The 27,351-nt window shown below is 55.3% G+C and overlaps 1 protein-coding gene across 3 annotated transcripts; it reads left to right on the top strand.

Moving 5' to 3' along the window:
• The first annotated feature begins 400 nt into the window (after positions 1-400).
• PSEN2 (presenilin 2) lies at positions 401-27,007 on the top strand. 3 transcript variants are annotated; one of them, XM_058533592.1, is made up of 12 exons: positions 401-432; positions 6,424-6,459; positions 10,614-10,774; positions 13,051-13,265; positions 14,488-14,629; positions 16,507-16,574; positions 17,263-17,483; positions 18,150-18,248; positions 20,867-20,950; positions 21,342-21,443; positions 24,936-25,054; positions 26,302-27,007. In XM_058533592.1, the coding sequence occupies exons 3-12, from the start codon at positions 10,634-10,636 to the stop codon at positions 26,455-26,457; spliced, it is 1,347 nt and encodes a 448-aa protein (XP_058389575.1). In that variant the 5' UTR covers positions 401-432; positions 6,424-6,459; positions 10,614-10,633; the 3' UTR covers positions 26,458-27,007. The 3 variants fall into 3 exon arrangements, with proteins under 3 accessions (XP_058389575.1, XP_058389576.1, XP_058389574.1); XM_058533593.1 differs by lacking the exon at positions 401-432 and adding an exon at positions 1,022-1,136 and having other exon boundaries at positions 21,345-21,443; XM_058533591.1 differs by lacking the exon at positions 401-432 and adding an exon at positions 1,022-1,136.
• The last annotated feature ends 344 nt before the right edge of the window (positions 27,008-27,351 follow it).

The raw sequence follows: 27,351 nt of genomic DNA, 5'->3' as shown, positions 1-27,351 counted from the left end.
TATAGAAAACAGACCAGGAAAATTCTCACGATGTTGGCTCACACCAGACCACTAGTGCCCCCTTAATGTGAGTAAAGCCCTTTGGGGGGATGGGGAGGGAGACGCGGGGACCTAAAATGAGACCGTCCACGAAGCAAATACGCTACCGCCCCAGGGCGCGCCAGGCCCCTGTTAGATTACAGGCCCCCACTCCCTCTGAGGTCAGTGCCCGGGCCAGTGTCAGGGTGATCTCGGCGTCCCCGCGGCGCGGTCGCGGGTTGGCCTGGCCCTGCACTCGCCCCGGCTGCGGACCCGGCCCGACCGGTACCGGGAAACGTGGCGTCGCCAGGGGCGGGGCCGGGGGCGGGTCTGGGGCGGGGTCTGCGCCGGCGCCGGGTCCGCCGGGCGCTCGGCCAGCCGCGTAAACACGGCTGCAGCTCCGCGGCGGAGCAGGTGAGCGGGCGGGGTGGGGGCGCGCGGGCCGGGGCCGATCGGCCGCGCACGGAGGGCACGGGGTGGAGCGGCGAGCCGCGGCCCGGGCCCTGCCCCCCGCGCGCCCCTCGCCGTGGCCGGTCGCGGCCCCTTTCCCGGCTCGTGGCTGCGGTCCCTGCGCGCGCCGCGGCCCTGGCCTCTGCGGCCGGCACGGGGGCGGGCGCCAGGAAAGCGCGCTAGGGGCTGGCCCGGAACTGGGGGCGGAAGATGCGCGGGAGCCGCCCCCAGGCCTCGGGCCTGCAGCCGGGCGGGGTGGTCCTCCCCGCCGCCCGAGCCCCCGCCGGGGTGGGCGCGGTGCGAGCGGTGCAGAGGTCGGGGCATTTAAAGGGGCAGTGCACAGGGGTCTCGAGGGCTGTGGACCCGTTCTTCCTTCCTGGCTGGGACCTCCTTGGTGCTTGGTCCGGTCCGCCTGCGGTACTCGCCCCTGGGCACTGCTTTGCGGGGGCGGGAGGGGAGGCGGGGGTCCTGTAAGGAACCAGGTCAGGGTCTGGAGCCGGCGATTTCGTTGTCAGCGGTGTTTGGCTGTTTTCTCAGGTATTTGCATCTCCCAGAATCAAGCTTTTGCAGCTGCAGGAGCCTGAAACAGAAACTAGCCTCCACCCCAGATTTTATCAATGAAGAAACTCAGCGCACAGAGCTAAAGTGACTTTGTCCAAGTCGCCCAGGTAGGATATAGGAGAGCCAGGCTTAAAACCCGTTGTCCTGGCCTCTGGTTCTGTTGTCCAGAGCTGGGATCAGACCTCAGCCCTTTGGCAGTGGGGGAAATGCTCCTGTCTGTTGACTTAATGAGTATTCCCTTTTTAAGGTATGAACTATTGATTGGTGAACTAACTGCATCCCAGTTGACAGATGGAGACCTTGAGGGGCACCCCTTCCAGAACAAGTGCAGAGCCAGCTTAACTCAAAATGGACAGCCTGGGTTGCCAAGCCTGTCCTGAGAGTAACTTGAGCAGGACGGACCTGGCCTCCGGTGTGGATGCCCCTGATGTCCGCATAGTCCATTCTGTAGACACCTGAGCCTCTACTGCCTCGAGCGGAGGCGTTTGGCAGTAATTAAAGGCTCTGGATAAGCTGCTTCAGCTGTGTGAGCCTCACCTTCCCCTCTGTGTGAGTGTGTGGGAGTGGGGAACCGTGTTGGCAGCTGTGTTTTCTGGGCCTCAAGGTCCTGGCTCCAGCTCAGAGCTGCAGCCTCAGCCACCCATCATGCCTTGGGTGCATGAGGGGGCATTTAGGGCAAGGACTGCAAGTGGGGGGCTTGGAGGAATGTTGCTGCAGAGTGGGATGGAGGTTTCAGGTTTTCAGGGGAAATTCGAGGTCATTTGCTGTCGAGGTGCCTGTGCAGCAAGTCTGGAGTCTTACTCCATGCGTGTATGGGAGGTGAATGCCCTGTTCCTGTCTGTTTGAGGAAGAGGAGGGCGAGGAAGAGCCTGGGCAGAGGCTGCCACTCAGGTGTGCCTGGAGGCCCGGTGCAGCTTGTCAGGCCTGTCACCCCTGCCCTCAGCTCCTCTGTGGCTGCTCACGGTCCCACTGCACACCCGAGAGGCCCCCACCTACCCTGGCCTCTAAGTTATTGATGATGATCATGACGTAACACTTTTTATGAGTTTGTCATATACAGTGAAAAGCTGATTTGTACAGTAGTTATCACAGTTACCTTAAGAGCTTCGATCACACTAAAGGAGCTATTATTTTTACCCTCTATAGAAGGGGAAACTGAGGTTCAGGGAATTAAGCAACTTGTTCCATTATGTGGCTTCGGTGACTGTGAGCGCCAGGATTTGAACTCAGCTGGCTGTGTCTTCTGAATCTTTTGAGGTTTTTGTACAGGAGGCTTCCCACATTCACCCCCAACCCGTGTTTGTTAAAAAAAATTTTCTTTTTAAATAAACCAAAGCAGCGTGTGTAGGTCACATGCATGCTTCTACTGAAGACAGCTTTGGCTGGTTTTCAGCTGTGGCTTTGACTTTTGGACGCTGTTTAGTTGGGCACTGGCAAGACGACAAATGTTTCTGCAAGTATTTCCACCTGTTCCCTGACTCCAGCAGCTGGGGGCGGGGCTGGGGGAGGAATGTTAGGGTTCTGAGGCTGGCCTGCCCTCCAGGCTGCCACTGGCCAGGGCCTAGGAGGATGTCCTCACCTTGAGCTAGCCAGACCTGACATGGGCTTCAAGCCTCATAGAATTAGTGTTGACCTTCAGGCCTGGAGGTGGCGAGGCTGCCACGTTAAAGGCTGGGGTAAGGGTCATTTCAGATCAGTCCTCAGGAAAGACCATGTGTCAGGAAGAGAGGTCATTTTTGTGCAGCCTCTTCATTGCCTGGGAGAATGGGTTGCTCATTCATCTTTGCCAAAATACGGTCGTCTGGACCTTGGGAAGAAAAATGGAAAGGGTGCTCACCTTCCTGCTGGACCTTAACCAGAAAGCTCCTGACTTTTTAAAAATAAAAGTAATACGTGTTCATTGTAGAAAATTCAGGAAATATTTTTTAAAAAGTCACCCATCAACCCTCAGCCCAGAGATAACCACATTTAACATGCATTTCCTTACAGCCCTTCATGCACATACATATATTCATCTATTAAAATATGCGAGTAGGAGACTGGAGACGAAGTGTATCCTCCAGAATTTATCCTTCATCCAGTGTTCTTGGAAAACTGGATTTGACGGGCATGTGGAGCAGTTGAATGTCACCTGTGCCACAGGGGGATGCCTTCCCAGCCTCCCTTTTGAATTGACCTAGAGAAGCAGTGTCCTGACACCTGTCCCCATGCCATGCCCAGGTTGGAGCTACACCCCCCATGTGGAGCACTGGAGGGAGAGCAGAGCAGGCCCCCAGGCTGGAGTTGTGGGATGGGGGCAGGAGAGAGACTTTATCGAGTTTTTCAGGGGGCCGGTGATCCGGTGAGGGAGTGATTAAGAGGCATTTGTAATTCACTGACCTCGGCTGTGTCTTGGAGACGCGGTGTATTAAAGGACACATTCCTGCCTGTGGTAAAGGCACATGCTGTATAAATGTGGGTGTGCCCCGGGAGAGCCCACGTGGTGTGCTGTGGGGGCGCCTGTGTGACCATGGCCCTGGGCCCCTGAGGACATGACCCTCACGTGCATTTTGAGTGGGCGGGAAGAGCTCCTCGGTTGACAGTCTGGAGACCCGGGCTGTGACTGTGGCTTTTGGTCATGGGACCTCAGCTGATTCTTTCTGTCCCCCTGGGCTTCAGTTCCTTAACTATAAAATAGGGCACTGACTAGATGGCCTTGAAGGTCCCTGCCAGCTCTGACATGGGTCTTGTGGACGTGCCCTTCTGTTTGACAAGATGTTCCCATTGTCAGAGTGCCCTGGGCTGGGGCGAGGTGACACAGGATGTCTCACTGGGGCCTGGATGAGGCATGACTTGGGTGGCTCAACTCACATGTCTGGTGGTTTAGCAGGTCTGGAACTTTCTGAGAGGGGCATCAGCAGGCTTCCATTATCCCCTCTCGCTGTATCCCTGCCTCGACTTCATCATAACTACCGTTTATTGAACCCCTGCTGTGTACCGGATACTTTACATGTTATCTCTGGTTTTTACAGTCCTCTTGCAAGGTATGCCTGTTCCCCTTTTTCCAGAAGAGGAAATGGGCCATATGAAGTTCAATGAATTGTCCGGGGCCGTGCAGCCGGGGAGTATGTGGTTCAAGTCACACAGCTAGGTGATTGCAACCCAGTCAGTCTCTACTGCCTCAGCTTTTCACCACTGGCTTGCTGCTTCTCATTAAAAAAAAAAAAAATTTTTTTTTCTGGGCCCTACTCGAAGGTGGCATGTTAGGGGCATGGCCTGTGTGACTGTCTTCACAGCTTCCCTCTGTCCCTTCCCCCAAACCGCCCCTTTTCCAGGCTACTGCAGGAAGGGAGAGAAGTGTGCCTGGGTCCTGGCAGTTGTGAATAGGAAAGCGCAGACGGAGGTCAATCTAGAGCGTGGGTCAAGGTTCAAGGGGCCCCATCAGGGTCCCCTGGGGTCTCTGATCTGGAGGGTGGAGCAGTCCTTCAGGGCCTCCCTGTGGCACTCAGGCCCCAGCTCTGGCCAAGGCCGCCGCCCTGTGTTGGGGAGAACCATCTGGCAAGTGATGTGTGTCATGGTGTGGGCTGAGGTGGATGGACAGATGGGTGAAGGTCAGCCAGGGCCGAATACATGGTCAGGTGCCCAGGGCTCGGGGAGCCAGGCCTGCAGGGAAGCTGTGGGAATTTCTGAGGGAATTTCCTCACCTTAGCAGACTCTACCCCAGTATGAGGAAGGACTGTGGGAACTCTCCAGGAGTCATTGGAGCGCTGTGTGACCTTAGAAAGTGGCCTATTGAAGACCAACACCACCCTCTTTGAAAGTGACAGAGCATTGTTCAGTTAGGCCTGCTGCAAAAAAGAAATGAAGTGCCCAGGATCCAGACCTTTCTCTGCAGCCTGAAGTGTTTGTGGTAAATGCAGTAACTCCCAGTTTGCTTTCTGAGCAGCGATTTCCATGTTTTTCCATGAGGCATAGTGTTTACTATGGCATTTTAAAATCTATTTCCTACTTAGATCCACTGGCCTTAAATTTTAAGGTCAAAGTCTCTACATTTCGGGCCAGCCCAGTGGCGCAAGCAGTTAAGTGTGCACGCTCCGCTTAGGTTGCCCCGGGATCGCAGGTTCGGATCCCGGGTACACACTGACGCACCGCTTGTCAAGCTGTGCTGTGGCGGCGTCCCATATAAAGTGGGATAGATGTTAGCCCAGGGCCAATCTTCCTCAGCAAAAAGAGGAGGATTGGCATCGGATGTTAGCTCAGGGCTGATCTTCCTCACACGCACACACGCCTCTACATTTCTCTGAAAGGAAAAGGTCGAGAAAGTTGGGTCACCAGGTTTCCAGAATAATTGCAGGAACCGCTGACACAAGGCGGTGGGGAAATTCTCTGGGTCGGACTCCCTTGGTTTGGCCAGTTCAGCATTTCGAGCCCATTCAGCTGATTGATGGGAGTGAGCAGTGGCTTCTTTGGATCTTTGATTTTGCATCCTAATCCAAGGCGGCTTTCAGTCACGGTGCTTTGCTCTGGGGAGGCTTTCTAGAACACAGTCTCATGCACTGGACACCCCCCTCCTCCCGTCAGCCCCTCTGTGTCTTCCCGCCGCTCCCTCAGAAGGGAGAGCTGGTTGCCCTGTGGTTGATGGGGTTTGACATCAGCGGTGGGAGAGTCACCCGGCCCCACCCCCACCTGCCCGTGAGTCAGCCTCCTGCGGGAGTTCTTGGCGTCAGTGGCGCTCCGATGTGGACAAACATCTCTCGGGAAGATTGTTTGTCCGCACACACTGGGTGGTGATTTTTCCCTGTGAGGATTTCAGAGTACCATCAGCCTTCAGTTCCAACTTAGAAGCAAAGAGTCCATCCCAGCGGCTCTGTTCTCCGACAGGAGCCAGATAATGAGAGGGGCTGGGAGATGTTCTGAGTCCATCTGTCCCCTCCATCCGGTGAGAGGGCTGCGGGAGGAGGCAGGCGTGGAGGAAGATCTGTCTGAAGGTTGATGCTCATTTCCCTTTGAAAAATTAATTGCTTAAAAAAAACCTACAGAGGGAATCTATGTTTATTATAAAAGCTCGAGGAATGCAGAAGAATATAATGTAAAAATCACCCTCAATCTCACCATCCAAATCTAACAGTCTTTAACGTTTTGTAATATTTCTTGCCTGTCCTTTGTATACATACATGTTCTAAGGAAATTCAGATTGTGTATGTGAAGTTCTATATTAAATTGAACAGCCTGGTGTATTTTTTCATGTTATTAAGTATTCTTTAATAAGATTGTTTTAGTGGTCATATTATAAACTCCGTTAGAGGGATTAATCATAGGACAGAGTCAGGCATTTCAGTTATTTTCACTTTTTTTTACAATTATAAATAACTGCAACAAACATGTTTTTATATAAATCTTTTATTGTTTTCTTAGGACAGATTCCGAGAAGTAGCATTTCAGGATCAAAAGGTATGAGTCTTTTGTAAAGCTTTATTTTTCCTGCCTTCAGGAAGATGGGTCTGGTTTGCCCCCAGGGTGTGGGAGACCCACTTTTTCCTCCTAGGGGGGCATTGCTTGGGGACTTTCTCAGCCCGAGAACTCTCCCCTCCTCCTTCCGGCTCTCCTGGTCTGGAAGCTTCTCCTCTGCCTCCCTGTCTCTCTCTGACCAGGCACAGCATGTTCAGGAGGAAGGCCTGTACTTATTTCACCCCCCCATTCCATGAGCAAGTAGTGGGAGCAGTGGGGGGGCCCAGGTGGGTGGGTGGGGTGTCCTGCCCCTGCCACAAGGAGGGAGATGGATGTAACCGGACACTTGCAGTGCTGAGCCCCGGAGGCCCAGCTGGGGCATCTGCTGACAGGCTGGGACAGCCCCAGGGAAGGTCTACACCGGCTGGTGAATCACCCAGGGACCGTCTCCAAATGCAGATCCCTGGACCTTTGGTCAAGGTGGAGCTGGGGATCTGCATTTTAAATAAGCAGCTTGGCACGGTGTTTAAGAGCACAGAACCTGGGGACCTGGGTCCAAGAGTAACTTTGAACCTAACACGTTTTAAACCTATTTCCTCGTCTGTAAAGTGGGGAAGAATGGCAGTACCTAGCCCCTGGGGTTCAGTGCAGAGTCCGGGCTCAGCTGGCGGTGTTCTACCACCACCCCGTCAGGGGGCCTGGACCACTTTGAGAAACAGCATCATCCTGCGGGGTCTGGCCTTTCCGAGTCCTACGTCATGCCCTCAGGTGCTGGGAGCTCAGAGAGGCACTTCCACCTGGCCTGGGGGTTGTGATTAGATAGCCGCCTTGTTTTGACAGCCAAGGCCAGCTCTTCTGATTCTCCCGCTTTTCTGGGAGTCTTGGGTACAGCTCCAGGAAAGGCTTTGGGGGAATTTTTAAAAGTGGGAAGAGGGAAGGAATCTGCTCCGGGAGCATCTGTTTTCTGGCGAGGAGGCCACATAGGAGTTACGTTTGGTGGATTGAAAAGCGTGTTTTGTAGATTTCTGGCGTTTCTCTGTCGTTCCAGTGCAGTTGCACACACTGGAAGGGATACAGTCCTTAAGCTCACCCTCCCCAGGTGCATCCTTCGCAGACGGCAGGGAAACTTTGGGAGACAGAATGCTTTCCAGGGACTGTCTTGTTAGCTGTTGGTGACTGGCTGAAGCCGTGGAGATTGGAAGGACTTAACTATTGATCATGGGTCCCCTGCTTCTGTGCCCACCCTCCCCATAGCTCTCTTTCTTCTTTCAAGAAGCATCTTTGCCCCCTGTCTGTCCGTTTCCCTCGTGCTTTGCTCTTTGGGAGTCTGGGAGGAGAGGCAGCCCCTACGATGCTGCAGCTATTGTGGTTCTGAAGGGTGAGCTTACCCTCTGCCCGTGGGGCACAGCCCTTGACCCCTTAGGTGCGAGGACTCCAGATCTGCCAAGATAAATCACAGGCACCCCAGAGGCTGGGAAACACAGAGGAGGGAGATCCTAAGCCATTAATCCACATCCCAAACAAAACTGATGTGCTAGAAAACAAAGTACTGAGAGAGCTACCTGTGGTTTCATGTCCCAAGACGCTGCTCCAAGTGGACCATCATATGATTTAGCTTGAGAAAGTGCAGCCAGCCCTTTGTTCTCCTCCTTGAGGAAGAATGGATTCACCGTTGCCAGTGTGGACCAGGAGGGGACCCGCTGGGTATGAGCAGGGGCGTGTGCAGGACTTATCTGCGAGACCCAGCCTTGCAGAGGAGGGTTTCTCCTCCTGGGTCTCCATTAGATGGTTTCTTTCACTACCATAGATAGTGAAAGCTAAGAACTTCCTGAGCTCTCGCGGCATGTGGGGGCTTCAATGCATGTCCCCTCAAGGTGGTCTCTGTTGGTTAGACTCTGCTGGTTCCCAGGTGTGGCCACCGAGGGGCAGATCCGCCCTCCTGTGGCCCTGGGCTGAGCCTGGTCAGGGGGAGGAGGCCCACACCCGTGCCCGAGAGCGCTGCTCAGCTGGCAGCCTGCTTTCGTAAAGTTCACTCTGTTCGGAAACCTTTGCTGGCTCCCGTCTGCTGGATTCAGCCCTTGCTCCTCGGTCAGGCACCCATGCCCCTCCCTGGGATGGTCCACCCCACCCCTCTAGCCTCATCTCCCACCGCCGCCCCCCGGGTCCCCACGCCGCAGCCACGTCAGATTGCTCGATATTGTCGGAATACCGAGGCCCTTTAGGTCCCGCCATCCCACACGTTATTTGTAAGGTTTCTTCTTTCCAGGATGCCCCACTTCCTTCAGTCTCTGCCTGGCAAGCTGTTCCTAACCTTTTGAGTCCTCAAGACGTATAATCCGACAGCTGATAGACTGTTGCTCCTCTGCATCTTAACTCCAGTAGCACAGTGTCCTCATCACCCTCTCCTGGAAGTCATCTTCCCTTGCTTCCTGGTGCTGTTACTCTGTTCCTGTCTTACCCCTCCTAAACGTCAGGGAGCTTCTTCACTTTGAAATCCCTGTGAGATGACAGGGGAGACTTTTGCAATGAGGTGAACAGAGGCAGACTCTGTCGTGCATGTACTTGGGGGATGGAGTAGAAGTCCATGCAGGAATAATCCAGGCCACAGCCCAGGTCACCGTCTTCAAAAAGAGCAGCAGCCCCAGACCCTGCTAGGGTGAACGGAACCGACCGACTCCATGGAAAGAACCTGCCAGCATTGTTTGAAAATCGCATAAATTCTGCGTGTGACTGACTTGGAGACAAACCAGACTTTCAGCAGAGGGCAGACCTGGCTGTCTGTCCCTCGTGACAGGAAGCTCAGCCCTGAGGGTCTCTGGGAGGCAGTGAGGGAGAGCTGGCCCTGGTGATAGCTCAGCTGTCCCTGCTCAGGAAGTTGGTGGGGACAGTCAGATCCGCCAGGGGTTGTCGGAAGCCCTTCCCAGCCCGTTTGGGCTGCGCCGGCTTCCGAGTGGTCCTGCCACGTATACACACACTTGGGACAGCACAGCGGAAGTGGGGGACAGGCCTCCCCGCTGTGTGGTCCGTGGGTCCTGCCCTCAGCTATGCTTTCCCACACCACACACACACACATACACACACACACACACACACACACACACACACTCTGTCTCTCTCTCCCCCTCCCCCCTCCTCTCCCCCTCCCCCCTCCTCTCCCCCTCCCCCCTCCTCTCCCCCTCCCCCCTCCTCTCCCCCTCCCCCTCCCCTCCCCCCTGCCCCCTCCCCTCCCCCCTGCCCCCTCCCCTCCCCCCTCCCCCTCTCTCCCTCTCCCCTAAACTCATGACTCTCATCTCCCTCCCCTCCACCCCAGGGGCTTCCCCCTTTTAACTCATTCACCCCCACCATGTTCTTGGATCAAATTCACAGTCTTGCCTCTCCCGCCCCCATCTCCCTCCCTGCCTGGCCATCCTCCTGGACCCTGTCCTTTGTTTGATCCCCCACATCCGGTCCTGTCTGTTTCCTCCTGACCCTTTCTGGAGTCTGTCCCCTCGCTTGCATGCATCCTGCTGCCACCTTAGGCCCTCTTCACTGCCCACACTTGTCTTCAAGGGATCACCTCCCCTTCTTTTTACTCCTTGCTCAGTCAGTGGCCAAATTGACGTTTCTAAACACAGATCTGATCTGTCTGTCACCTCTGCCCTGGGGGGACGACGACGTACAGCTTGACACGGCACAGCAGACCCTTCACACCTCTGCTGCCCTCCCCTGCAGTGCCAGGCCCAGACTGGAACATTCTTCATGCCCTCTGCCCTTCCCTCCCACCTGGGAAGTCTGTCTCCATCAGATGATATCTTCTCCAGAGAACATTCCCTATCTCTGAGATTTAGTCCCTTCTTTGTGCTTCTGTACCTCTTGGTGAATACCTGGATTATATCATTTGTCACATTGGATGTTTTTTTTTTTTTTTTTAAGGACAAAAATGTGTTTTTTACTCATCTTTATATCCCCAGAGCCTAGCATGGTCATTGGCACACCACAGCTGCTCAGCAGATGTTTGTTGATTGAATGAACAAGTGTGCTACAGTTTGGAAGGGCCCTGACTTTGGCAGGCAGGACCTGTGTCCGGGTCTTCAAGCCGCCTCCAGCCACCCCCTCAGTCCTCCGCTGCCTGTGCCTCCAGGAAAGTGGAACGAGGTCCCCTGTGCTCCTTCTTCCAGGTGCCTCCCGAGGCGGGGCCATGTTCACGTTCATGGCCTCTGACAGTGAGGAGGAGGTGTGTGATGAGCGGACGTCCCTCATGTCGGCCGAGAGCCCCACGCCGCGCTCCTGCCAGGAAGGCAGGCCGGGCCTGGAGGACGGAGAGAGTGCTGCCCAGTGGGTAGGTCCCGCCAGCTATCTGAGGGGCTCCTGCACCTGGTGGATGGAAACCAGACATTCCCTGATGCGGGAGGGAGGGGAAAGTGAGGTGAGAATGGACCACAAGGGTGGAGCTGCCGTCCGTGAGGGCTTTATCGTGGACTCTGCCGTTCACAGGCATTCAAGATCCACTCCGCAGTGGGCTGAATGAGTCTCTCCACCCTAGCCCCCATAGATTTACCCTCCTGGTGCGGGTTACTGTTCCCACAGGACGGTGAGAGTGAGTTTGGATGCTCAGACAGGTAGCACAGAGGCTAGTGGACGACAGGGGGACAACTGCTGGAGGGACCCTCTTTGATCCATGGCCAGATGTGGTGACCAGGAGACGAGCATGCTCAGTTCGTGTTTGACTTTTGAGCTGGGGATGTGTCGTGGTCCATTCAGGCTCCTGTAACAAAAATACCACAGACCTGGTGGTTTATGAACAACAGAAATTTATTTCTCAGTCTTCTGGAGGCTGGAAGTCCAAGATTAAGGCACCGGCAGATCTGGTGTCTGGTGAGGGTCCCTTCCTGGTTCATAGGCAGCTGTCTTCTCGCTGTGTCCTCACATGGTGGAAGTGATGAGGGCACTCTCTGGGGTCCCTTTTATAAGGGCACTAATCCCATTCCTGAGGGCTCCACCCTCATGACCTAGCACCTCCCTAAGCCCCCACTTCCTAACACCATCACACTGGGGGTTAGGTTTCAATATATGAATTTTAGGGGGACACGAACATTCAGTCCATAGCAGGAGGGGTGGGCTGCAGTGTGATCTTATCTCTGCAGCCCGCGAGGCAGGGGATTATAACATTATAAAGTGGGGGATATACTTGGGAGAGTCACCCAGCCATACTGCCTCCCTCCCCATCAGGGCAAAACAGCATCTGAATTTGGCTGAATCCCATTCTCCGTTTTGCTGGCTGTAGTATTTAAAAACCGTTCCGTGTGGAATTTTTTCTTCCAGCCAGCCTTAGTCCCCCTTGCTGACATCTGAGCTCATTTCTTCTGCCCTGCTCTGGGCCCCAAGGGAGATCTCACCAGCTCAAGGCCACCGCGCAGCCACTCCTTAGCCTTGATCTTGCTGGTTTCTTTGTCTTTTATCTCCTGGGGTTTTGTGCATGTTACTTGTTTCAGTTTCTGTTCAGTAACAGTTTTCCTTTCCTTCTAAGCTAAATATCTAGCTTGGAATTCTCTCTGCAAAGAACTGATACTGAAGCAATGGTCATTTTTTATTTCTGTTTCATTTGGCTTTGTTGTTGGCCGTTAATTGGATTAACAAGGCAGCTAACGAATTGTCTGAATTGCCACAATTCCGAAAAAGAAATTCTGGTGGATCAGTTTGTGCCAGCATCTGGCGGACGTCCTGCCCCGCTTGTGTAGCGCAGATCCTCCTGGGTGTTAATGCCCATTAGTTAGCCTCTCTGGTTCAGAGCTGCGCGTTTTGCATGCTTGATTTTGAGGGGCAAGAAGTTCAAAGTAATTTCTTCCTCTGCAGCTTCCCAGTGTCTTCTTCACAATCAAAGAGAGTCCCCATGTGTGCTATTTTGGTTTGTGGTTTGTAAACCAAAAAGTTTTTTTTTGCTGAAGAAGACTGGCCCTGAGCTAATATCAGTTGCCAATCTTCCGCTTTTTCCTTAAGGAAGATTCACCCTGAGCTAACATCTGTGCTAATCTTCCTTTGTTTTGTGTGTGGGTCACTGCCACAGCATGGCTGATGTGTGGTGTAGGTCTGTGCCCGGGATTCGAACCCACGAACCCAGGCGGCTGAAGCAGAGTATGCTGAACTTAACCACTATGCCTCGGGGCCGACCCCTGTCAACCAAAAATGTTTAATCTCTGTTTTCACCCGGTCACCTGGCCTGTCTCCTCCCGAATTAGTGTGGCCATGTGAACAGAATTGAGTGGGAAATCCTGTACTGAGGAAGGGAAAGATCCTTAAGACGTGCTCCAAATTTGTTAGCTGTTAAGTCGTGTGCCAGCAAGCTGCCCACTTCTGGGGCTGCCGTGGCCTCCCTCCCTGCGTCTGTGGTGTTTGGTACAAACTCTGAATCTTCTCTGGTTGTCCTCGTGATAAACTTTTCAGTGTCCTGGAATTCTAGCACCCCCACAGCTAGACTACAGCCCATAGACTGGTTCTTACGTCTGGAAAGAGACATTCAAACTTCTCGTTTCCGGGTCCAAAACACCCACGTACCACATCAGTAGGCCACCTGTGGGGGGCAGTCCGTGGCCCTCCTCACGCTGTGGTTTCCCGCAGAGAAGCCAGGACGGCGAGGAGGACCACGAGGAGGACCCCGACCACTATGTCTGCAGCGGGGTGCCTGGGCGGCCGGCGGGCCTGGAGGAGGAGCTGACCCTCAAGTACGGGGCGAAGCATGTGATCATGCTGTTTGTGCCCGTCACGCTGTGCATGATCGTGGTGGTGGCCACCATTAAGTCCGTGCGCTTCTACACGGAGAAGAATGGACAGCTGTGAGTCGGAGGCGGGCAGGGTCGGGGCGCGGGGCTGGGGCAGGGGGGTTGCGGCCTCTTTGCCACTGCCCCTGCAGCTCCGTGCCAGCGGCGGTAGAAAGCAGGGACAGCAGCTGCCTGAGTCCACATGTGGTCCATCCTTTGCCGCCTGGCTCTGTGACCTGCTGGGCACGTTCCTAACCTCTCTGCCTCAGTTTCCTCCTCTGCACAGTGGGTTTGCTAATGAGGTTACCAGGAGGATGAAGTGAGATAATCCATGTAAAAGGCTTAGAACAGTGCCTGCCACAGGGCACGCTGGGTGTTACCGCAGGGGGGAGGCTCCTGCCGCATGGCCCTGGGCTCAGTGTTCCAAGCGCCCGGTCCTGGGCACAGATGTGCCAGCTGTCCCTGTGTGACCGCCATCAGGTCGGTTCCTCTCTGCTCTCCTGCGCCCATGAACATCAACCAGGGTGGCTGGACAGGGTGACTTCTTAGCTCGCTTCCAGTCTCGTGAGGGGGATTTTCTGTGTTTTCGTGAAAAGGAACACAGGCAGAAACAGCGGCATGGAACAAAGCCTCCCTCTGCTCCCTCACCCCGCTTCCCGTGGTGATCACTGCCGAGTGCCTTCTCTGAATGTCTTTTTGTTTTAGTTAGGGAATTTTTGTTCAGTTTTGTTTTGGTTCTTTTAAAGAAAGGAGCAGAGAGAGAAGCCCTGCCCTCGGGAGGCTTAGAGTCTGTGGGGACCCCGAGTGGCACAGGTGAAAAGTCTGGAGGGGACTTGAGCACTTCACGGGCAGTTTGCTCCCGCCGTCCAGGCTGGACAGAGCGAGGGATGGATGCACTGGCTTCCTGAGTTGATTAGCTGCTGTTGGGCTGTGTTGGGTGTGGTAGAGGAGACAGCGGGCAAGTCCTAGGCTGGATAGGCTGATGGAGAAGTGAGTGTGGGAGCTGCTGGGTCTCCCTGGACCAGAGCTGAAAAGTGAGGGAAGCACCTCCAGGGGAGGGGGAAGCCTTGGTGGACATCCAGGCCCTTCCGTGCTGCTGCATCCAGCTCAGTCATCAGGCTGCGGTTGGGGGGCTGGGAGGTGAGTTGGAAGGCAGGGCAGCTCGCGGGGATGGTGGGCAGCACTGGGTTGGGGGGCTTCCCAGGGCGCCTCCCCCAGCAGGTCTGAGGCCCTGCAGTGGGGGGTAGGTGGACAGAGCAGGCAGGGAGCGGAGACCTAGCCCTGCCTTCTCCCTCAGCATCTACACGCCGTTCACCGAGGACACGCCCTCGGTGGGCCAGCGCCTGCTCAACTCCGTGCTCAACACCCTCATCATGATCAGCGTCATCGTTGTCATGACCATCTTCCTGGTCCTGCTCTACAAGTACCGCTGCTACAAGGTGAGGCCAGCCCGCCCTCCGCCCGAGGCTCCTGCCTGTCCCCACGCCTCCCGGCCTCTCAGGCAGCAGCCTTTGTTGTTGTTAACTATCAGTTCTTTTTTCTGCAAAACAGACTCTGATGTTTGGTACTTTCCTACCCCATTCCTGCCCCACCCCATGGATTACCTATTAGCGTTAACTTTAAACTTACACCTAATCCCACTTAATGGAGTTTCTCGTTGCAACTGTCAAAATGTCACTTCTCACGTTCAGAGGTTAATTTTATTTTGCTTCTCCTTCCGAAGAAGCGAGATGTTCTATTTTAGGCTCCCTTCACCCCATTCTTCCCCTCCAGGTTTACTCTTGTTTTCCCGTTTCCCTTTCAGCCGGGGATGTACAGCAGCTGAGGTCTTCCAGCCCCGGGAGATGTTGGGGTTTGGGTGGACACCCAGTAGCTTCAGGGCAGCCCCGGGACATAGTAGAGGAGTTGAGTCCCGCCTGGCCCGGTCATGGCGATGTCTGTCCCCAGGCCGCTGTGAGCTTTTAGACTCGAGTGTTCAGACTTTTCTCCCAGGGAAGGCTTTGCGGCCCCAAGCACCAAAAGGAAGTTAAACTAGGCATCACCTAGTTTAAAACTGTTCACGTGCAGGCGTGCACAGCACTTTGTATTCAGCCTGCTGCCCTCTGTGGAGCGGGTAGAGAGATGCAGAGGCTGGGTCTGGAGAGATGAGCCCCATCCCAGCTGGGGGTGAGCGATGGGAGGGCTATCAGAAGTGTCTGGGAGCTGAAGCTTATCAATAAATTATCACCCGTAAATGAGGGGGAGTTTTTCGTCACAGTGGGGAGGGCGGTGGGTGGTGGGAAGCAGGATAGGAGGCTGCTTGCTGGGAGCAGAGGGTGCAGCACGCGTGAGAACAAGCTGGGAAGACCACGGAGAGTGTGGAGGGCCGGCCCTGCTGTGGGCAGCAGGTGTCAGGTGACCACTCCCGGGGACTGTTAGGGGCAGCTCAGCCATCCGTTCAGTAAGGTTTACTTGCAGGTCCCAAGACACTCAGACAGGGGATGGCGGTGGCCCCTGATGGGCAGGGGTGGCTGGGCTGCAGAGGGTCAGCACATTTCAAAGGCGACTGCACGCACAGCATGGCCTCAGCCACCGCTCTCGTTCTGGGTAGACCCGGTTCCCGCTGAGGTTCCCAGTGGCCCATGCTGGTGACCATGGGTCCGTCCTAGAGGGGAGGCTGGTAGTAGTGACAACACTGTGCCACTCGTGGCTGGCTAAGGGACTGGTTTAGGATCAGCCCACCCTCGTCCTTAACCCTCTGTTGTTTGGCCAGGAGAGGAGGAACATGGCTTGCCCAGGACCTGTGTGTAGACCCTCAGGTCGGGGGGACTCCCTGGGGTGACTCTGTTCCAAAAAGCTCCCTCGAGCCTGCCTTGACCACTCCATCAAAATCGCACCCAGTGAGTCTCCTGTCACTTTATCCAGCCAGGTTTTCCCTTCATAGCCCTTATCACCACCTGTTCATATGTGTTTATTGTCTAACTGCCCTCACGCTGGAATGCGACACACGTGGGTAGAGGCTTTGCTGGCTTAATCTCCAGAGCTTAAAACGGTATCTGGCACGTCGGCGTCATACCCTTTCTAAGTGAATGCGTAGAGGACTAGCGTTTAGACATAAGGGAGTTTCACCTCCTTCACGCACTTGCTGGGTGGCCTTGAGAGAACTCCTTGAATTTCTTTGCCCTCCTTATCGGTAAAACAGCCACCAGTCCCTTCCAGCATGGTCATGAAGGAACCTAACGAAGAAAGCTTTTTCAGGCTTGGGCGTCCATCCCAGGAACCCCGGGGGCCTTGTGGTCTGGGGCCTGTGGTCATTCTGCCTATTTCTGTTGTCTAGTTTATCCACGGCTGGTTGATCATGTCCTCTCTGATGTTGCTGTTCCTCTTCACCTATATCTATCTCGGGTAAGTGGCAGCTGGGGAGCAGCGGGGTCCTCAGGGACCCCTCCCCCTGTGGCACGAGTGGATGTGAAGGACTTGGGCAGGGAAGGATGCCCCAGACCCTCCCAATGTCACTGCTCCAAGAGCCCGGGCCTTCTTGACACGAGAGTGGAGCTCTGGGGTGGGCCACACGTTTCTGGTTCCTGATTTGAAACAAATAAGCAGAGCCTTCACGGAGGAGGCTCTCTATGAACCCAAGGCAGGGTGGAAACCCCTCAAAATGTACATTCTAATCTTTGGGCTGGGCCTGGGTGCTTCCTAGTTTATGGAGAAGTGATCTGCTCTGTTACCCTTGATTTGGGATATCAGCCTGACCCTGGGGCCTGAAGAGATGGAGGGACAGGAGAAAACACTTTTCCAAGGACCTTTCCCGTGGGCAAAGAATCTTCCAGGTTGTGCTAGCACACGTTTACATGATCCAGCCAAGTATAAGACATCATGTACTCCCCACCTTGTTCCAGAAAATATTTCAAGTGGTTAGTTGTAGGGCTCATGGAAATAGGGAAGGGGGTATTAGTGAGCGAATTCAGAGGTTGGAAAAACCCGGGTTGGGCCTGAATGGCTGAGGAGCAGGGGTTGTTGAGCCGCGTTTGACTGGGTCTGACAGCTCCACTGAGTTTCCCACCCCACCGGCTCGACTCTGGTCCCGCAGGGAAGTGCTCAAGACCTACAACGTGGCCATGGACTACCCCACGCTGTTGCTGATGGTCTGGAACTTCGGGGCAGTGGGCATGGTGTGCATCCACTGGAAGGGGCCCCTGGTGCTGCAGCAGGCCTACCTCATCATGATCAGTGCGCTCATGGCCTTGGTGTTCATCAAGTACCTCCCAGAGTGGTCCGCCTGGGTCATCCTGGGTGCCATCTCTGTGTACGGTAGGCGGGCGCGGGCAGGCCGTGAGCCTGGCCGTGGGCTGAATCCTTGTCACTGCTGCACGGGGGTTGCAGATGCTAAAAGTCCCCTCCCTCCTCAAGGAGGCCTGAATGATCTCCCGTCTGAGAGGTTCGCCTTTGTCAAACTCGTGGGGTCCCGTAGACTCATGACTATTGACATGTTACTAATAATAGCTGATGTTAATTGAACACTCACACTGCTCAGTGCTTGACACACTGTATGTTATTTGCTCCTCAGAACAACCCTAAGATTGGGCACAGGACCTATAAATAACGAGCACCCAAAATGTTAGCTGCCCTTTAACTAGTATTGGCGTGATTACCATCCCCAATGCTGTTCCTTCCATTCTGAGGCCAAGGAATTTGAGGCTCAGAGAAGTGGGGCTGTGAGCCCATCCTCTGGGTCTCAGAGGCCCATAGCAGTTCCTTGTCTGCAGTTAGCCCATTTAGACCCCACTCTGGGCTCCGGCTAGTTCAGACTCGAGATTGTGGCTGGAAATGGGTGGGTTGGGATGCTAGAACGGCAGGGCACGCCCCAGGACACATTCGTCCCTATGCTCTGGTGCCAGAGGGCTGGCTCCTCTCTCTGGGGGCTGCTTGGGAATAAATATCTTTTTTAATTTTCCAAGGACGTCCTTGTTTTCCCAGACCTCGTGGCTGTGCTGTGCCCCAAAGGGCCGCTGAGAATGCTGGTGGAAACAGCCCAGGAAAGAAATGAGCCCATATTTCCTGCCCTGATATACTCGTGTGAGTGACCCCGTGCCTCCACCTGACCTGGGCTCAGAGGGCGGCTGGGAGGGGAACCAGGCTGCTTCCTGCCACGCCTTTGAGGCTTGACGAGGAGATAGTTACCCTCTCCGTGACTGAAGGGGAGGAGGCAGCCTTGGTGATTCTGGGGGGGCTCCACCTTCCAGAGATGAAGGTGGGTTGTATCTTGCTGTTACAAGGAAGGAGCTTGGAGAGTTAGAGCAGGAAGGGGGCTTCAGGGGACATGGTCGGGCCCCACAACTTCATCCCATCCAGCCTCCAGTGGCGTGTGGTGGGACCAGGTGTGTTCCCGTGAGCCCGCGGCCACTGCCTCGGCCCTCCAGGCTCCTGAGAAGGGACTTGGGAGAGGGACTGTCCAGGGCAGGGGTCTAGGGGAGCAGGGTGCACCTGCCTTTCACTGGGCTTCCCCCACAGCCACATGGCAGGTTGAAGTGAACTCTCTGAAGGGAAGGCACGCAGGACTGTGGCTGGCCTCGGGGCCAGTGTGTAGGGATTTGGGTTTATATATGCGTTCAGCAGACCTGCATCAGAGCCCCATTTTGTGGCAGGCGCTGTGCTGGGCATTGAAGGTGCAACGGTAGATAAGACCCACGTGGTCCCGAGGCTCAGAGGGCTCACAGCCCTGTGGTTTTGATGTCCTCCCATCTGTTGATGGTGGGCTTTATTTAAGTAGAAAGACTGGATTCCGAGGCTCAGCTGCCTGCAGGACGCACTGGGTAACAGTTTATGAAACGGCTACAGAGCGCTGGCTAATCTCTCTTCACATGAAGAATCAAGCTTGTAGTGGAGGATCGTCAGCAGCGTGGCCCCACGGTGTAAAAGCACGTTCCAGGCATGTGCTGGGGATGAGCAGAGGCCTTGTATGGAAAGACAGTGCCCAGACTTTCGTTCACCATGTCCATGCTCTAGAGCTTCTGTTCTAGGAGGGGAGACAGGCAATAACTAAACAGACAAATGCGTAAGTCAGGCGGTGAGTGCCCTGTAGAAAGATAAAGCACGGTCAGGGAGCTATGGACTCCAGGGGAGTGGGGGATGCTGTTTTGCATAAAACAGTCAAGGAAGCCTTCTGTCGTAAGGTGACATTTACCAGAGACCTGCCTTAGGAAAATCTGGGGACGGAATTCCAGGCAGAAGGAACAGCAGCGAGTGCAAAGGTCCCGACATGGGCGTGGGCCCTGTGTGCTCAGCGAGCACTTGGAGGCTGGGCAGAGGGAGCAAAGGGAAGGAGGGGGCAGGTCCAGATCACGTGAGGCCCCGCGGGCCATGGCGAGGACTTTGGCTCTTCCTCCTGGGTGAGATGTGGCACCACTGAAGATTTTGGACCAGCCTGACTTGACGCTTTAACAGGATTGCGCAGGTTGCTGAGTGGAGAACAAAATGTACAGGGGACAAGAGTGGAAGCAGGAGCTGGGTTTGGAGGCTGAATAACAACCCGGGAGAGAGGGGTGGGGTTTGGCCCTGGGGCGGCAGTATAGGCGTTGAGACGTGGTTGGATCCTGGAGACATTTTTGAGGTAGAATTGGCAAGATTTGCTGGTGGTTGGGGTGCGGGTTATGAGAAAGAGAGTTGAGGATGATGTCAGTGCTTTGGGCCTGAGCAACAAAAAGGATGGAGTTGCCATTTCCTGAGAGGGAGGGGACTGCGGGGCCGGTGGGGGTAGTTGTGGAGAGCGTGTGGGGCATGTTGAGTTGGAGGTGCTCACTGGACATTCAGATGGAGAGTTAGAGATGGGATGTGAGTTCAGGCGAGTTTCCAGGCCAGAGAGAGAGAGAGAAGACAATTAGTACCACGTGATCCACAGTCCCACTTCTGGATGTATAGCCAAGAGACTTGAAGGCAGGGTCTTGAACAGGTTTTGGCACACCCATGTTCATAGCAGCATTATTCACAATAGCCAAGAGATGCAAGCAACTCGATGCATGGATTGATCAACAAAATGTAGTATATACATACAATGGAATATTATTCAGTCTTAAAAAGGAAGGAAATCTGACCTGTGCTACATGAATGAACCTTGAGGACGTTATGCTCAGTGAATTAAGCCAGTCACAAAAAGATAAATACTGTATGATTCCACATATATGAGGTACCTAGAATAGGCAAAATCATAGAGACAGAAAGTAGAATGGTGGTTGCTGGGAGCTGGGGGAGGGGGAAATGGGGAGTTGTTCAATGGGTACAGAGTGTCAGTGTTGCAAGATGAACAAGTTCTGCAGATCTGTTTCACAACCGTGTGAATATACTTAACACTATTAAGCTGTACACTTAAAAATGGTTAAGATGATACATTTTATGTTACGTGTTTTTTACTACAGTAAAAAACGATCAGTTCATCAAACTGTTCGCTGGTATTACGATCAGTGTTTTTGTGAGGAGGCAAAAAAAAAAAGACAGGAAAAGCATCGTCTGCGCACATCTGGTCAGTGAGTCTGGACCCCTCCCCAGTGACCTCCTGACAATGGGGCATAAGCAGGTCCCGCGGGAACTGAGGGTCCTGTGCTGGCTCTCCGGGACACAGACTGGAGCACCTGCCTCCCAGGCCCGGGGGCAGCCACAGTTAGTGCCGCCTGAGGCATGACCCTTTTCTCCTCCCCCAGCCGCCATGGTGTGGACGGTGGGCATGGCCAAGCTGGACCCCTCCTCCCAGGGAGCCCTTCAGCTCCCCTACGACCCAGAGATGGGTGAGTATCGGGGGGCCGACAGCCTCTCATCACTGGGGCAGCCCCTCACCCGCGCCCAGCTCAGCCTGGCTTGGCCTCTCTGGAAGGCAGGAGCTCAGGAGGGGCGGAAGGGAACACCGACCCTCCTGGACACGGACGTGGTGGGGACTGAGTGAGGGTGGGACTCTGATCCTCTGCCTCAGCCCCGTTTCTCCTCCTTGCCTTTCCCTGTATGTGGAACGGAGACTCTTTCTCTGGGTCAGGGCTGGGCCGGCTGGTGGGTGAGAGCAGAGCAGCCCTGAGGTCCGGCTTTGCTCCCCGAGATCCGAGTACCCTCTGACGGGGCTTTTGTCTCTCTCCCGTGCCCCCTCCTCATGGCGATGATGGTCATCTTCTCTCCCTGGACATCCAGAAGAAGACTCCTGTGACAGTTTTGGGGAGTCCTCGTACCCAGAAGTCTTTGAGCCCCCCCTGCCCGGCTACCCAGGGGAGGAGCTGGAGGAAGAGGAGGAAAGTAAGGTGCCTGTGTCCAGATGGTCTGCCCGGGGGTGGGGGTGGAGGGTAGAGGTGGGGCTCCCTGAAGCCAGGGGAGGGCGTGAGGGGAGAAGCCCTTTTCGCCTTGGAGATGGCTTTATGGACGTTGGGGAGAAACCTGCCAACGGGGAGCTGTGTTGGCCGGCCGTGGGGACTTTTACATTGAGGCTCTTCCGTGTATTTAACAGACATTAGTTGAGTACTAGCTGTGCTTGCACTGCACTGGGGGCCGGGGGGCACTAAGGCAGGCCCAGCTCTGGTGGGTCTCACCGTCTAATGGGCAGCCCCCACTCTGTGAGCCGGGGAGGACTGGAAGAACATGGGGTGCTGGAGAGCACTGATGGGGGTTCTCGACCTCTGTCAGGGGGGTCAGAGAGAGCTACCCGAGGAAGCAACTTCTGAGCTGAGCTCGGGAGGTTGAGCCGCAGCAGAAACTAGGAGAGGGGGACACACGGTGGGGACATTTGTGGCCGAGGGGACAGGAGGAGCAGAGACGCTGAGGCAGACGGCACACGGTGAGTTAGAGGACGTGAGAGCAGGATGCTGAGACCGGAAGTGCAGAGATGGGCTGGGAGGCAGGCAGGGGCTCGAAGGGCCTTCTAGATCAAAATGAGGATTATCCTCTGTGGCCCAGGAGCAGTGGGAGCCATCGGGGGGTTGAGTTGTGTGGGAGGAGGGAACGTGATCGGGAGAGGGCAGGGTCATGGCCAGTGGAGGATTCCATCCTGACATGTGTGCTTGAGTGACGTGTAGGATGTCCGCGTATAGCTGTGGCGGACGCGGGGAGCGTGGGCTGTGGGGTCAGAGGGCAGCTAGGCTGGGCAGGTCAGCTGCTAACAGCACCACTCCATGTGGGGCTGACCATGGGCTGTGGAGTAGGGGCAGGGACAGAGTTGAGATGGTGGCTTCGCCAGGCAGAGACCGTGTGGCTGGGGAGACAGGAGGAGCCAGTGTGGAAGACAGTCTTGAGGACACGCCCAGAGACATTCTGAGATATGGGTATGTTCCCGAGGGGATTAAGACAGTCATCCATCAGTACAGTTTATGGACCACCTACTGTGTGCTGGTGGCACACGGGAGATGCTGCAGTATTAAAACAGCCTATGCCCTCAAGAAGTTCCCCACAGGCACAGGCCAGGCCGTGTGAGAGGTACAAAGTACTCAGGGCGAGTGTGGGGAGAAGATAAACCTGAGGTGGGCCTTGAAGGGTGACTTGGTGGTCACCCAGCAGACACCCAGCTGGTGGGCTGCAGTTCAGTCCTGGCACTGACCCCAGGGGTCTGCACAGATCTCACAAGGGACAGGGCACGGTCCACAAGACAGTCCTCACTTCACCCACCAGAACCAGCCAAATGAAGAGACACTTAGAGTGAGATCTGGGAGGGTCCTGAACACGGAGCCTCTGTGGCCTCTTCCTATGGAATCAGGGCGCGTCACCCCCCACCCTCGAACCTGGATCTGTTCATCAGGCTTCAGTGTCCAGTGTTTTATTGGGGCCTTGTTGTGTAGGCACGATGGACTGAATCATTGCTCACTGAGGGGGACTGAACTTCATCTCCAGGCGCCCACCCCCACCCCCCACCTCCAGTGGTTGGGCTGGCCCTGAGTCCCAACCGCCACCACGTGGTTGGTCTTTCTGGTGACCAGCCCCATCATCAGCCTCTCATTTGCATAACCTCAAGTGTGATCAGAGGGGCTCCTGAATAACAGAGACACTCCTATTACCTAGCAGATTCCGAGGATTTAGTCTCCCTCCCAGGAACCAGGGACAAGGGCCAAATTCTTTATTATATGACAATCTTGGCAAAGGCTCCGATGAGAGAAATGGAAGCTTCAGGGAGCTCCAGGGCTGTTGGGTGGCCAGGCAGAGGTGTGGAGTGTGGCTGGGAGCAGCTGGGAAGGCCGGGCCTTAAAGTGTTTGCCGCACTCCTGAAGGAGCTCAGATTTTATCCTGGAGGCGGTGGGACCCGTGAGTGGTTTGTTAGCAGGGAAATAAAGCGAGCAGAGCTGCATTCCAGACAGATCCCTGGCAGCAGCGAGGAACACAGACTGCTGGGAGACCAGGAGGGCGCAGGACCGTGGTCCAGACGAGAGAAGAGCCGTGAGGGCCCAAGCTCAGGCCGCGGGCTGAGAGGAGATGGACCACTGCTTAGGCGGGGCGGCGTGGAGGGTGACTGGGGAAGGTGGGCAGGCGGGTGTGAGGGTCTGCAGGACATGTGGATGGAGACGCCAGTGGACACGTGGTGGGGAGTGCCATCGGGGTTTGAGGCTGGTGTTGGAGGCATCAGCATGTAGGTGTCAAAACCATAGGCCCTGGGAAGGGTACCCAGGGAGGGGACAGGGTCAGAAGGGAGAGCGGGATGGAGGGAAGGGATGGAGGGAAGGGCGCCTGTGGAGGACCCTGGGGAGCAGCCAGAGGAGGGCAGGGGGCCGAGACAGGCAAGCAGCATGTGGGTCACAGGTGTCCTCTGGGGGCCAGTGGTGGCCTTGCCAGAGCTCGTTGGTTGGGGGATGTGGGACCTGGTGCCTCTAGGTCTCCAAAGTGACTGGGAAGTGAGTGCAGAGGTCTTTTGAGAAAGAAGTGAGAGAGACCAGACAAGAAGCTTAAACTGTTTGTCATGCGCCCTGGAGGAGCCGGCCAGAGCAGGGAGTTGAAATCAGAGAAAGGGGTCTGGTGGAGGGAGGGGTAGATGGGCCGAGCCGCAGGACGCTGCCTGGACCAGGAGGAGGGACGGCTCTTGTTTGGAGCCCGGAAGGGAGGAGGGGCTGGGCGGATGAGACAGTAGGACTTTCCTCGACGGGGGCCCACGCAGTTCCAGTTTATTACATGAACATTTTTATTGTCTACGATGAAGAAGATTATCCTATAAACAGGCATCCAGGGGCAATTGTACTAAGAGAAACTAAGTTGAAGGCATTCTGGAAGCTCTGATTTACTTATTAGTCACGGAGAAGCTAGTTACAAATTACGTTTACCTAATTTCAAGGGGAAAGGGTCTCCACAGGACCTCTGGGTGTTGTACACGTTCTTGAAAATAGTGAAATTAAATTTCCTAAAAAACATTTATAATTCACACTTAGCACTGAGTTGTACAGCCTCCCACCAACCCTGGACAGTACATTTGATTTACTCTTTTCTTGACTCAACTGAGTAAAACCAAGCACTAGTTTTACCTGAGTTACTAGAAATGCCAGCTTTTCACAGCCCAGATCGAAAGTCACCCAGTCCACAAGTTAGCCCTTTTTCCCACTGGCTGTTATCTTCTGAAGACAGCCAGTCCTTGTCACGGAGTGGTGAGGTGGCGACACTACCCCGTCTGACGCTGTAGCGCCCTGGGGCTCTGGCCCCTGGGTCCCTTGGACCCCTTGGGCTGGGCAAAGCGGCTGGGCTGTTTGGCTGGTGTTAGCCTTCTCTGCCGCTCCCTCTTGGGGCCTCTGAGACCGACGGGTTCCCTCTCTGTTCCCCACGCAGGGGGTGTGAAGCTCGGCCTTGGAGACTTCATCTTCTACAGCGTGCTGGTGGGCAAGGCGGCAGCCACGGGCAGCGGAGACTGGAACACCACGCTCGCCTGCTTTGTGGCCATCCTCATTGTGAGTGGGCTGGGGGATGCTCCCTGCCTGCCCCCCACACGGTGCGGCCCCTGGGGGTCTTCATGGGGGCCCAGGATCCCAGGGGAATTTTCAGATGCTGTGTTCCTCGGAGGGGCAGAAGTGATGGGGGCTTGGCGGGGCTGCCAAGAAGATTTTCAAGATGAGACCGAGGTTTACAGGAGGTTCTGGTTGTCAACAAGATGCAGGGACCGCGCAGGGGAGGCTCTGACGTTACTGAGCGTGCACGCCAGCGTGCCAAGGGCTTGGCTAGCTCTGTGCACTTGTCTCGTGGCACTCGAGAGGCAGGAATGGTTACCTGAGATTTATGGAAAAGGAAATAGGTTGAGGGCCTTGCCTGTGAGCACAAAGCTGGGGAGGGACCAGCTGTGGTTTGAACTCAGGTCTTGGACTCCAGGACGTGTTTTCCCTCCATGCCACCCAGACACCATGGGGTTCTGAATCCCAGGGGTCTCCTGTGGCTTGGGAGGAGGGCCCCATCACTTTGAACCCCAGCAGTGAAATTTGGAGGCTCATATAGTCACTTAACATGGCCAGATACGCACAGCAGGGGTACTGTCCCATGATGACTGCATCTCAGAGGAGGAGGCTGTGAGTGGTGCATGCTCAGTCTCTACTCCCTGAACCCCAGGCATCACGTGGCACATTAAGTCTCCAGTTCTTCGGAGATTTTGTATCTGCCCACAATGTGTGTCAGGGATGGGGTAGTGGACCCCAGGCTCCTCCACCTCTGGACTGTCGACCTGAAACCCTGCTCTCTGATAGGGCGGGCTCCTGGTTCCCTGTCCCCACCCTGGACCATTTCCCGTATCAGCTGGCGTGGAGACAGGATGGGCCACCACTGTGCTTGCTTCCGAGGGGATGAGTGACGTGGCACCTTGGTGTCAGCTGCTGAGAACCTTGCTGGCGTTTGGGTCGAGCCCGTCCAGTTCTTGTATAAATATATGTCCCCCAGGGGGGGCATCCTGCCTTCGGGTCACACGTCACTGCTGTAGCCAGACAGGGGAGTAGTCTGGTAGAGGTGGCCGTGTTCTGGGAGTCAGGAGGCCTGCTTCCGGTTCGCCCGTTCCGTGCAGGGTGTCACGATGGGGGGAGAACTCCTGCCCTCGGGCACCTCAGCTGTTGAGAGGAGCTGGGAAGATGATGGGGTGTCCAGGGCCGTCGTCCGACAAGCTCCTGAGCCCGAGGGTTAGACTGTCACTGACCGCCCCCTCCTTCATGTCCTGCAGGGCTTGTGCCTGACTCTCCTGCTGCTCGCCGTGTTCAAGAAGGCGCTGCCCGCCCTCCCCATCTCCATCACGTTCGGGCTCATCTTCTACTTCTCCACGGACAACCTGGTGCGCCCCTTCATGGACACTTTGGCCTCCCACCAGCTCTACATCTGAGGGAGCGGGGGGCGCTGCGGGCGGGAGGCTGTAGGAAATCGTACCTGGTACAGTCGTATAGTTTTACACTCTAGTGCCATATATTTTTAAGACTTTTCTTTCCTTAAAAAACGAGAATAAAATATCGTGTTTACTTCGTGAAGAGGAAGAACCGGCTTTTTGGTGCTAGTTGTTTTGTCACCAGACCGTGGCTCACCCCTTCATGAGCACTCGCTTCACCGACGGGAAACACCGGAAGTGGATCTGGACGAATCGAGGAAGACGGAGAAGGCTGCCTGTTCACGCCTCATAGCCTGGAATGTTCCGAGAGCCCAGACGAAGGAAGGCGTGCGTACATTCGGGACTAGGAGGTTGCGCTCAGGACGACACTTAGCACCTGGTCACTCTGGCCGGAGAAGAAAGCTAATTTTCTCTGCAAGGAATGTTCCCAGTGCTTCGTCTATGATGTCGTCGTTATTTTATTACCTTTAGAAACCAAGTCCTATTCTTGTTACAGCAGTTACTGCTGAGAAGTGGCTTAATATTAATGTCAATAAATAGATGAATCCTGTTGGCGTGTTGGAGTGTGGTCTGCTTGTCGGGGTTGGCCCCTCTGCCTGCATCTCGAGGCCGCTCCTGGGATAACGTGTGCTCTGGGCGCGGAAGGGAAATTGCCCAGTTATGAAGGAGAGAGGCTGGAGCACCCCCGCCTGTGCGCCCATTTCTGTAACGAGCAAGTCTCCTAAGCAGAGGAGTGCAGAGGGCGGCGAGGCCTGTGGCTGACAGCTCCGAGGTGTAACGGGCTGCTGGTGCTGAGCAGGTGCCCGGTGCTGGCTTCAGCTGTGCACGTCGTCAGAAACACTGCGAGATGGTTGCCAAAACAGAGAGCGGTTCCTTTAGCAAGTGTGGGTCCTC

Source organism: Diceros bicornis, chromosome 38 (assembly GCF_020826845.1).
Source record: "Diceros bicornis minor isolate mBicDic1 chromosome 38, mDicBic1.mat.cur, whole genome shotgun sequence".
Lineage (NCBI taxonomy): Eukaryota > Metazoa > Chordata > Mammalia > Perissodactyla > Rhinocerotidae > Diceros > Diceros bicornis.
Note: the sequence above shows the minus strand (reverse complement) of the source record. Positions and strands in the feature narration are given on the sequence as shown.